Source organism: Python bivittatus, unplaced genomic scaffold (assembly GCF_059951505.1).
Source record: "Python bivittatus isolate LINGU-HERP-01145 unplaced genomic scaffold, Pbiv_v1 ctg000610_np1212, whole genome shotgun sequence".
Lineage (NCBI taxonomy): Eukaryota > Metazoa > Chordata > Lepidosauria > Squamata > Pythonidae > Python > Python bivittatus.
The window spans coordinates 48,766,440-48,778,595 of NW_028277088.1; the positions used below are offsets into that span (position 1 = coordinate 48,766,440).

General features: G+C 37.3%; 1 protein-coding gene across 2 annotated transcripts in view; it reads left to right on the plus strand.

Annotated features, from left to right (window-relative positions):
• BMPER (BMP binding endothelial regulator) overlaps nucleotides 1–12,156 on the plus strand; it is a 170,946-nt gene that overhangs the window by 97,566 nt on the left and 61,224 nt on the right. For both annotated transcript variants that reach the window (XM_007426348.3, XM_088149970.1), the window contains one exon: nucleotides 3,409–3,738. In XM_007426348.3, the coding sequence (XP_007426410.2) occupies nucleotides 3,409–3,738 (330 nt within the window). The remainder of the gene's footprint in view (nucleotides 1–3,408; nucleotides 3,739–12,156) is intronic.

Here is a 12,156-nt window from a genome sequence, read left to right on the forward strand (position 1 = left end):
AAGAGAGTAGAATGGTTTAGAAGACACTGGTAACCTTTCCCACTGTTAATGTTGAAAAGAATGATAAAACTGTCCAGTTCCTTACTGTCACAGGTCAGCAAGACTGAAGGGCCATAGAAGAAAACATGCCTTAAATTAAAAAGCATTTCCAAAATGATGACTTAGTAACCTGTGGTAGAAATTTCCAGGGCTGGGCAGAAGTATGCAGAGGAGTGTATATCAAGCATCTCTTTCTGAAGCATAAAAACAACCATGTGCAGGTTTGCATGGCTGCTCAAAAACTAATTTCAGGAACCTCTGCATGTGTGCACATCAGTAGCCAGTTTGCCTCATTTTTTTCCCAGCAAAGCAAAGTGGCTGTTCACATACATACCGGCAGAAAAAACCAGGAGAAAACTGTTTATGGAGCAGCACGCAAATCCTGAAAAGCACACTGCTGCTTTAAGGATCTGAAGAGAGGTAGTGTGCTGCAAAGCCTGTCTTTTGAAGGATTTTCATAACCCTGGAAGTTGTACTTATTAATTTGTAAGTTTTTGGTAAGAGATACTGGAAGTGAAAAATGCAAAAAAGCATGATGTATTCATGCAGTTAAGCTGTTGGGCATGGTGTTTTAAAATCAATTTAATAAATAACCATGTAAATAAATTGTGCTGATGTATGCTTTTCCTTCTTTACAAACTGAAATGTAGAGTTCAGTTCTGCTCTGTGTATGATATAACTAGCTTTGAATGTCACTTTTTAGGATCAGTTATTGCTGGCTTGGATGTTGAAGCCTAATTCAGATTTTGGCTAACTGATTTGATTTTTAAAGCCAAACCCTGTTGAGTTATGAATGTGTGAACAAACTACTCTCTTTTCCACTTGTAATGTCATATTTTGACTCATAAAATATCCAAATCCCCCTTATTTATGGGTTGTACAATATTTGGCTTGGCTGCTATAAGTTAACTTGCAAGCTCTGCCTCAAGAGCATATTACATCTGGACACTTTGGAATTCACTTGGACTGCCCAGGTGTTTTGCCCTTCCTTTCCCAGCTGTTTTTTGTACAGACAGCAGCATTGAATTCCAGGGCTTCCCACCTGAGAGATGATCATCATTGGAAGACAGTTATTTTGTTCTTCTTTGTTATGGTGTGTGGGTTACTAGATACTACAAAAACAGTCCAAAAATCCTTCAGAATTCCTTCCAAAGGCTAAGTCATTTAACGTATCCGTTCACCAAACCTGGTCTGCCAGGTCTGGAGACAACCAACTATATGATCTGCTTAACATTTTTGATGGAGGATGCTGTCATTCGGCAAGGAGACAGAATGCCTTCAGGCCTGAGGAACCTGTTTTATTCTGGAAAATGATTTCTGTTTAGTAGAATTATAGGAAATCCATGCTCCGAAGATGTTCTGACAGCAAAGCAGGATAGAAACATTTAAAGGTGTATTTCATTTCAGCGAGTGATTAACTCCCATTTAAATCAACAAGGCTTGAAAAAGGTTAACTTTGGTGGAAATGTTCTGTTGCCTTTGCAGTTGAGTTCTGTTGAGTTTAGGCTTCTCAGGTTCTCTGCTTGCCTAAGTCCTTTCCAGTCTGGAATAATTTAAAATGTAGTGGTGCAGGAAATGATGTGCTTCTGCAGCTAAACAGTGATCCCGATGGCTTGCCAAGATAAGTCTAGATTCAGCTGCCAAGATTTGCCATGGCATATTTGATGGACCAGAGAGATATAGATAGACTTCAAGCCTTTCACATTTTCTCCTATAAAATAAACACTTTCCCTCATTCCTAAATTTCTGTGGGCCAAATAGATCTGTAGCAGCCCTCTCCCATCACTATTCTCCAGATGTGTTAGTTAAACTGTAGGCAAAGTCGCTGGGAATTCTAGGAGTTGCTTGATGTGGGCCTCAAGAAGCAGGCCACTGTGATCTGGCTGGAGATTAGTATCCACCCCATGGACCTGGCAGGATAGGGGAATGTTATAACACAGGAAGGTCTGATCTACCACCTGACTTCTTGGTGAGGTTGACTCTGGCATTTTAATAAAGGCTAATTTGTGGAGAAAGGTAGGGAAAAGGGAAGGCTCCAGCAAGAGGCCCTGTGGTTGTGGTCTCCAAGTCTGAAGGGACAGCAAAAACCATCACCTTCTCAAATTATAGTTAGGGGACTCCCACATTACAAACATTTCCTGCAACTGTTCTTAAAAAATAAGCAATGATTTGCTCATTTAAATGCTTAGGACTTGTACTTTGGCATTCTGATGGGGTCATGGCCAACATCTTATAACTGCTTCTGTGTTGTGTTGCAGTACACAGTAGCATCAGAACGGAGATAGGGAAGCTTTAGCTTCGCTCTCCATTTAGCCAGGGAGGATAACCGTCATGGGATAATATTCCAACAACCGTTATCTCCTACCTTGACTCACCACATAGGATGATTGTGAGCGCAGTCTGGTGGGAAAAGCTTTATATGTTCCCTTTTGCTTCTTGCAGGAAGGATGAGTATACAGTATATAAAGAATACATTATTACTAGGAGTGATGATGTTATTGTCCTTAGATACTCCTGCCAAAATCAGGGCATATATCTATAGCCTTTAAGAGGAATAATAAATCAACAAGAATAGAAAATATTTTTTCAGAACAACTAAATCCTCTATATGTTTACTTGACAGTAAATCCCACTATGCTCAGCAAACTTACTGCCAGGTTAAATTGTATGGAGTTATGACATTTAAACTAAAAAACAGTTGCCCTTACACACACACACACACACACACACACACACACACGACAGTTCCCTCTGCCCTTCCACACTGTAGGGCTTTGGAGTGGGATCAGCTCTTATGCATTGGTGAGAGGAGAAGAGAAAAATCTAGTAGAGCCCTTTAATATATTAAAAGGTATCTCAGGATCATGTCTTGGTTCTCCAATAAACCAGTTGCTTGAGTCTTTGAGATAAGTTCTATGGAGTTCATTAGGGCATACTCTTGTGTATAGAAATTGCACATTAAAATAAAATATGCACCTTATGGATTGTACTTATAATTTATCTGTCCCCAACGCAGAGATTATACATACTTGTTACCTACAGAAGCCAGTCTGGTTCTATAGTTATGCCAAATGAGGACCATTCCAGATGTTTCATGGCAGTAAATCCATGTTTCTCACTGAGTGTACTCTTGAAAAAGAGCTGCAGCTAATATGGCTTTTCAGATGAATGTACCAATATGGCTTTGATGTTTCCAGGTAGGTATTTGTGCCCTTCACACATTGTTTGTTTTAGGTATCTACTGTCCTTCGAAATATAAGATACGAAGTATCCCTTCATGTTGGAAGATCCTTTACCTGCATCTAATCCCTACCTTTCCAAACTTTGAAATTGGTCTTGATGCTGCTTTTGTTTCTCACTTCCCTGCAGAGCCTGGAGTTTGCACTGTATTTGGAGACCCCCACTACAACACTTTTGATGGACGGACATTTAACTTTCAGGGAACATGTCAGTACGTTTTGACAAAAGACTGCTCCTCCTCTACCTCGCCCTTCCAGGTGCTGGTTAAGAATGATGCCCGAAGGACTCGTTCTTTTTCCTGGACAAAATCTGTTGACCTTGTGCTGGGTAGCAGCACTGTCAGCCTCCATCAGCATCTCACAGTGAAGTGGAATAGGACTCGCATTTCTCTACCCTATGAAACACCACATTTTCACATCGACTTGGAAGGATATCTGTTGAAAGTGACAACCAAAGCAGGTGGGGCTACAATACCTGCCCTTCTTCTAAATTCTCCATGATAGCACCACAATGATATAACAAATATAATTTGAGCTTCTACATTCTGCAATAAGGTTATTTGAGTTTATTTTTATTTATTAAAAAGACAGGGATTCTAGCTTTTCATTACTGCACTTTTCCGCAACCTGGGGCCCTACAGATGTGTGAGATTCCAGCTCCTAGAATTATCCTGTAATTTAGGAAGGTTCAATTCCAATACGTATATCTGGAGGGGCCAGGCTGAGGAAGGCAGCACAACCAAGTAGAACTCGGAGTAGCTAACATCAAAAAGTAATCCAACAGAAACAATCAGTAAAGAACCCAGTGAAATTAAAACGTCCAAGGCAGGCTAAAAAAAGCTAGAATGCTCCATTTTACTTTAAGCTCTTGATGAAACAAATCAGATGGACAAGATTCTTGGTATCTGACGGGTTTTTAAATATAATTAATTGGGACTTGTCTATTGTAAGCAGCTCTGAAAATGCAGATTATGAATTTGATAAATAATTAAACAAAAGTAATTAAGGGAGAGGTCAGTCTCTAAGATAATTCAGCATAATCTATTAAAATTGTTTTGTGCTGAGCACAAATAATTGAATTCATTTTGTTTTTCATTCTTGTCTTGGAATGTAAATACAGCAGAGTTGTAAAGCAGTTCCAGATTAGATACATGGCTGATTGACTAAATTTAGCTTAGCAAGTCACAAGCTCTAGAGATGAATCCTAGTATATGGATTATCCAAGTTATTTAGGCTGCCTAGGTCAAAAGCATATATAATGCTTCCTAATTGATTATTAAAACTTCTCACAAGTTATGAGTAGAATAACCCATGGCTGAGCAGAGTGGGTGAGATAATGACTGATTATGACCAAAACAATTGCACCCAGGGCCAAGCATCATTTTTTTATTAACTGCCTAAAGCCTTAGCTGGTTCTATATTTAATATTTTAAAAACGCATAGAAAAAATTACTTATCTACAACTGCTTCTACACCCAGTATTAGAATAAAGAATAACAAAATGTTTAAGCATAGGTACAAGTATTCCTTGTTTAGCGACTGCCTTGTTTAGCGACTGTTTGCAATTACAACAGTGATGAAAAAGTAACTTTGTGACCAATCCTCGTATTTACAACCTTTGCAGGTCTGCAAAGCAAAAGAAAGTGGAAGTAAGATCATAAGCACAGCCATGGTTTCACTTAGTGACCACCTCGCTTAATGACTAAGTTGCTGGTCCTAATTGTGGTTGCTAAACAAGGACTACCTGTATTTGCAAAACATATAAATACCTAGACATATTTATGCAAGAAATATAAGCAGTATATTATAAGAAAAATCAGTTCACTTGTAATTCAAAACATACAATTAGCAGAATATTAGATTAGCCAGATAAATGCCTTTCCTCACTGCTTGGCTAAGGTCCAGTGCCAAGCAGAGCTAAAAAAAAGAAAAGAAAGAAACTTCAAGTTCCAAAAGTATTTTGTTTCAAGATTTTATTACATTGATGTACACATCAGGAAGAATGAAGAGGTATTTTCCTGGGTTAACTTCTTTCTTTCTTTTAAAAAACTAAATCTGTTTGGATCAGACAAAAACTGTTCACCAAGCATCCCTGATAAAGTGGATCAGACCATATTTTAAAAGATTGCTAGAGGCAGGGCTTGTGTAAAACAGATCAAGGAAGCTTTTGCAAACATGAGGTTTCCATTTCATGTCAAATGAAACATGATTTGCATTAGAAGAAAGGATAGAATTTCTATTTGATGCTTCTCCACCTGGCAACAGGACTTAATACATTTAAATTGGGAATTTGAAGGCGGCTGGGTGTTTGATTACCCAGATAACAGACATGAAAAATACACACAGAATTTAGTGTCTTACAAGCTTTTCTGATCTGGCAAGTAGGAGTTTTGTCCTTATAACAAGGTTGTCATAACAGCCTTATGGCTCTCCAAAAAGCTTTTGAATGCTAGTTTTATAAGGTATCGGTATAGTGGAAGGAAAGACCAGGAATAAGTAAGCATCATTCTGCAGGTGCTTGTAGAACAAGGGAAAATTTAGTAAAACATGTCCAACCCAAATAAAGTTAGTAAAAAAAGTAAATCCAGGACACTTTAGCAGATTAATAAGGCAAAGAAATCTGCATGAATGTTCTTTGCTGAATCCAAAATGGGTGTGATCCTAGATCCTACATGTGAAAGAAGAGCTGTTTGCTGAACTCCCTGAAGTGTGCTAGTAGGTATGTAGCATCTCTGGGTTATTTTTTCTGCTGAAATAATTTAGTTCTGTGTTTGTATTTAGTCTATCTTACATCATGAAATATGTTTTAACAGGAAATTGATAACAGATTGTAGCTACATTCAAGGAATAGGGAAACGATGGTGCACAGGCATCTGAAATTGCTGAATCCTTAAAATTATATTGGTGATCAAGAGACTTGATGATAGAAGTTTCATTAGTTTTTTTAATAGTGTGGTCTATGGGTATCAATTTTAAATGAAATGAACTTTGTGGGTCCACCTCTCAACCATCAGATGCTCAGAAATCTCATTATAAAGAACAATTCTTTATTCATGAGGAAGGAGCTTGAACTAGAGGCTCTGTTCAGATGGTCCAGTTAGTCTTATTGCAGTCATTCTTGAAGTCATTCCCAACCAGCACAAACAAGCCTGAGAAACTGTCACTTCCTATCTTTATCTGTCTGTCCCCCTCTCTCTTTCTGGTGGGAAAAAAGACCCAGAAGGTCATCTCTTCTTACCTTCTTTCCCCGTCCCTCCCTAGTGTGGCCAAAGGAATTTGAAAAGTAAAAAAGACATGGAATGCCTAGAGTACTTTTACATGGTGTTCATTTTGCTTTTGTAAGCTGGAAGGTAGGATTAATGCTCCACAAACCCTTTCACTCTTGTTTTTACAATATGCTTGCAATTAATTGACTTGGTTTATGAAGTTTGCATGACGTGTCTTTCCTCAGCCCATTTATGCATGTTGTGAAAAAAAACCCCACAACCCTATGATTCTAAGTATCACAACATATTTTAAGGAGTAGTGGGCTGGTGGCTACCTGCCATACAGGTCCTTGGGAGCTAGTTCAGGAGGCTGAATTTATTGACTCAAGGAGATATTCTGCTTATGAACTGCAAAAATTCAAAGAACCCTTTTGTCCTACTTAAGGACATTGTGTTCCCAGCTCTAAAAATAACTGGATTGTGATAGGATATCGTAGAACTATTTGGAGAACTCAGTTACCATGATGAATTTCCTAAGACCCAAAGTTTGGTATTTCACTTTAGATTAATTTCATTTTCATCACCATTAAAACTGGCTGACTATGCAACCTTAAATGCGGGAAGCAAAGTTAATATTCTGTTCATACTAAGAACTAAAACATCTAAAAAACAACAGTAGGAAAATATGACTAAAATAGAAGGCAAGAAAATGATACATAATACAGTCTATCTTGATCTGCAGGATAGATTCTTATGATGAGTGTTGTATAGGGCTGTCCTTGCTGGTTAAAACCTCAAAACCTTGGGTACCTTAAAAACTCTTCCATGCATTCCATCATGCATTCAAAACGGTACTGGAAATCCTGTGTCCCTCATCAGATGAAGTGCATTGATTTGAAGTACATCAGATGAGAGTTAGGTCCTTGTCCACTGGCACTGAGGGAATATCCTTTCCTGAAAATCTCTCCTACTCCAGTCCTTACATGTGCTGTATCAACAATCATCAGTCATCCTTTTACAAAGATCTGTTAGAATGTTCATCTAAGTGCCCTATGGATTGAAAAGCAGGATATAAATTGAAATAACACACACACATGTCTCCTCCATTTAAGGAAGGCTGACTACTAGTTGTTCATTTTCCCTCTTGCTGTGATTGAAATAAACCTTCCTTTTCTGCTGATCTAATAAATACTCTTATTATTTTTAATTGATGCTTTGATTTTAATTTTTTAAAATAATTATTAGCAGCTTTAGGCTCCTGGAAGAGTATAAAAACGTGTGTGTGTGTTTTGAGAAAATTAAAAACACACACACATATACACACTCATACACACACACACACATGCACGCACACAAATACATAATGATAAATAAAAAGATAATCTCTCTCCCCCTTACCTGCAGTATTGTTCCACTGCTATTAGTTATAGAAAATGTCAATCTGGAATGCTTGGTAGAGAAACAGTTGGAAATCAACAGTGCAAGGAAAGAGTAAAGGGGCAGTGACCACTGCCTTGAATAAAGTTGCTTTTGCCCTCCAATTCTTCCCATGGTACTTTCTTGATGTAGGTCAGAGATCCTGATTCTCAAATGTAGGCTTCCTACTTTTGTCTACCCTTATCTCTGGTCTATCAAGTTTATCCTCTAAACAAGATATTGTGAAGGTCAGTCATTATCTCTCAGAAGCGTTGAAGAGCTAACAGCATCTCCTACTGAGCCAAGAAGATATACACCTGTTCTTTTGTCTTCTGCAAAATAAAGATTCAGTTCTGGGCTCGTTCATCAGAGTTACAAGACAAAACATTCTGTAGCTGTCTGTAGAATGCACACAAGAGAAACATTATTCATAGAGTCTAATTAAGAACATATTGAGTGTCTCTCTTTGTTGCCAACTGAATTATGAAATTCCGTTGAATTCTTGAGGACCATCATGGATGTTTCAATTGACAGTTTTGATTATTTATTTTTTGTATACTGCGTTTGCCTCTTCTCCCAGCTCATTAAACTACAGAAAAGCTAACAATTTTTGTTTAACAGAGAAGAGGCAAGCATAGCCTCTACTGGTGCACTCTATAAAGTATAACTGCAACATGTTATGTATTATATCCAGATCATTTCCCCATGAACTAAAAATTTTACTCCCCAAATTAATGCAACCTAACATAATGCTGAAGCAGGTTGTATAAGATGAATTGATTGGTTACCCGAACTACTCACAACTCTGAAATCTCTTAATGCTTATAATGGAATGGCAGCAGGTATGGCATCTCAAATTCATCATGAGATTATAGTACCATTGTAGAAGAATCTTCTGTGCAGACCTAACAGCATAAAAGCCCCGTTTATTAATACTTAAAATAAGAAGAAAATGCCATTCTGAATCAGCACTAGGCTATGTTTTGTCTACTCAGATTGGCCTTTTTCCTCAATTCTCCTGGCTTCATTTCAACTGGTGATACTAGGGTTCCCATAGTATTTTGTGCAAATGAAATGGGTTCTTTCTCGTGAACTTTTTCCAGTGAAAATGTGTATCATTAAAGTAGAGGTAGAATTGTAATGGCGGTAGAGGTTTCCTTATCTGTTGCTTAGAAAATCAGAGATCTTTATTATTATTTATTAAACTTATTTAAAATATATCCATTCAAAGTTGTCTGAATATTCAGCAGATCTGTCAAGTTCCGAGAGTATATCCAGCACATGATTTTCTACCTAGAATTGCTATCCAGGACTATTTACAGTACTAAATTTATTTTACAAATGTTTATGTCCTCCACTTCTAACTGGCTCTAAGTAGCTTTCAGAAGTACAGAAGTAATTGAATCCACCCCAGCATCATAAGAAATCTCTAAAAGATACCTTTTTAACTGTAATATGGAGGGAGGAGCCTCAAGTACAATAGCAGCTTATTCCACAAAAAGGTCCTTGCCATAGGGTGAATCTAGGATGTTCTGTCTATGCCATATAAATAATTTACATATTTAGCAAATTATATATTTATGAAAGGTTTCTGTATCTGTAATATACAGATACATAACAGAGTGCTAACACAATTAAGACAAATCTGAATCTCTGAGTCAAACCTGCAAATGCTACACCTTTGTTAATGTGAAGGAAGAGTGCGTTTAAAAAACAACAACAATCATTTGATATTTCTGATTTATGCTAGATATTATAGTATTTCCTGGAGAGAGAATATAATGAAAAAGTCTATGCTTTAAGGACTATCCTTGCCATATGCCTTCTCCTCATGCAGTAGATCTTTGGGGAAATATAATTTGGGGAGATTCTGCAGCTAAACTGATCTGGAAGTAAGTTGACAAGGCCATATTACAAGATACCTACATGTCAATAGAAGAGAATCTATGTAGTTTAGGGTTGAACTGTGGAGTCCTTGGGGTTCTCTGAGCTTGGTTGTTTTCTTGTGGACATTTCATTACCTGACTAGGTAACATCTTTAGTGCTAGAAGGGAATGGGGTTTGCTCTCTGTTTATGTACAGTAGCTTGCCCTGTCAGTGTTGGTGGGGGAGTTGTTTTTTCCTTGGTAGTTCCTAGATTAGGCTATCATTTACTGCTTGATTGTCTGAGTTTGTAGTTCCTTGATTAGGGTATTGTTTACTGCTTGATTGTTTGTCTGGTGTTAATCCTGGTGTTAATCCCTGCTTATCCAGGTGTTGATTGCTGGCGAGGAGGTGTTCTGGTCTTTTTATTTCCTTCTTATTGTTTCTTTTGAATAGTGTGTAAATCTGTTGATGGCTGACTTGTCTGAATATCAAGCTTCCAGGAATTCCCTTGTGTTTTTGGCTTTAGCTTGCTTACCTAATATTTACCTACATATCTCCAAACAGCTTTGTCCCTGTGCACACTAGCACACCCCTTGATATCCAACACAGCTTTGTCAAAGTTTGTAAAGTAAATTGGTGAAGCCCACTGTTCCAGCATAAGGAATAGTTAAGCATGTAGGGAGGGGGCAGAAGGATTAAGCCAGCATTGCATCAAGCTCACTACTTTTGGTGTAAGAGATAGGAACTAGCTGATTTGTAGTTACTTTCCTTTTTTGTGACATTGTTCTTTGCCAGTCATGAGTGTTAGTCAAGAAAACCAGGATCCTAAACCAGGATCCTCAACTTTTTTAAACATTACTTTTAACCACCTAACAGTCATCAAGCTATTCAACAGCAATCATGGGTTGCTATACATGCCTCCTTATATATGAAACATTACGTGTTATCTGTGTTAAGAGTTGCAAGAACAGAAGCCAGAAATAGCAGTTAATTCTGGAAAGGAGTGACTTATAAATGACTTGTCAGTCATGTCCCTCAGTTTTGCCCTGGCCTGGGATATTGTATTCTTGTGGCTACTGTACAATTACTGGTCCAATATCCACCAGTATTGTTATTTTTGTAAGAGGCTGGACTTTGATTCTCAGTATTTCTTGAAGTATTTGTATATGCCGTTTTTTTGGAAGGAAACTGCAGAAGAATTGGGAACTCCCAGTGCATAAATCTGGGCTGCATTCCAAATTCATTACATTGGATTTTGTGCCAAGTCAGAAGATAAGTCATGAATGATTTAGTATTGTCCAAAAAAGGAGGATACTGGGAAAACTGTACAAAGGAATGCTCTTGTTCTGCACATCTCCAGATGGGACAGATGTTGGACTCTGGCTTCTAATTTGATCAATTATTTATATCCTGATTTCTATCCAAGAGTATGGAGAACTCATTCATTCAGAAATGGAGGAAACCAAAGTTAGATCCAAATGATCTCCATCTGCTAAGGAGTGTTTTAAAATCCTCTTCCATGGAATAACTACTTTTATTGCAGCTCTGAATGGCAGACACTTGAATAAATTAATTTTCTAGACATGCACAGATAAAAATACATGGCTTATAGAGCAATTTGAAATAATGAAAACAAGGCTGTTATAACCCAGGGCAATAGTACCCTTATTCTAAATAGTTATAATCCTCATGCCAACCCACAGCATTTCAAAACATCCAAAAAACTATATTTAACTGGTTTTGAATTGTTCCCTTAATATGAGTTTTAGGTTTAGAAGAATTAATTGAGTTTTTCTTTAATAAATTAATAAACCCATACAAGTTGGTTCATATAGGTTTATTCTTCCTGAAAAGTCAAATTTAATACTCAGTGGTACAAAGCAAAGCTGGATTCCATATGAACATGATTTCTCTTACTGTATGTGGTAACATGGGAATGGTTGTTGGTTTGATAAAATATTATCCCAGTTTGAGATAAATGTTGCAGTGCATTTTTTCCATGAAAGCTCAATAAGTCAAAAGTGATGTTAGCTGAAGTTCTCACTTGATTACCTATTATGCCATGCTCTTTAGCTAATGTGTCTCTGAAGCTTAAGTTCCCCTACTAAAATGTAGATAGGAGTAATTTGAACTTTTTGATTGGTTTTTGTTTTTGCTTTTTTTGGCTTAGGGATGAGTTGGTGATACATAACTGATCTGGGATTTCCTTGGCCATAGTCTGATTATTAATAACTTAAGTAATGTGGTGTATCTGCTTGTGTTTTGATCCCTTCCTAAGGGTAGTTGTGATCAGCTCTGTTCTTTTTATCACTTCCTAATCAAGCTTTACCTTTGTATGGTATTTTATTAACTAAATTAACTAAATAAAATTGTATTTTATTAACTAAATT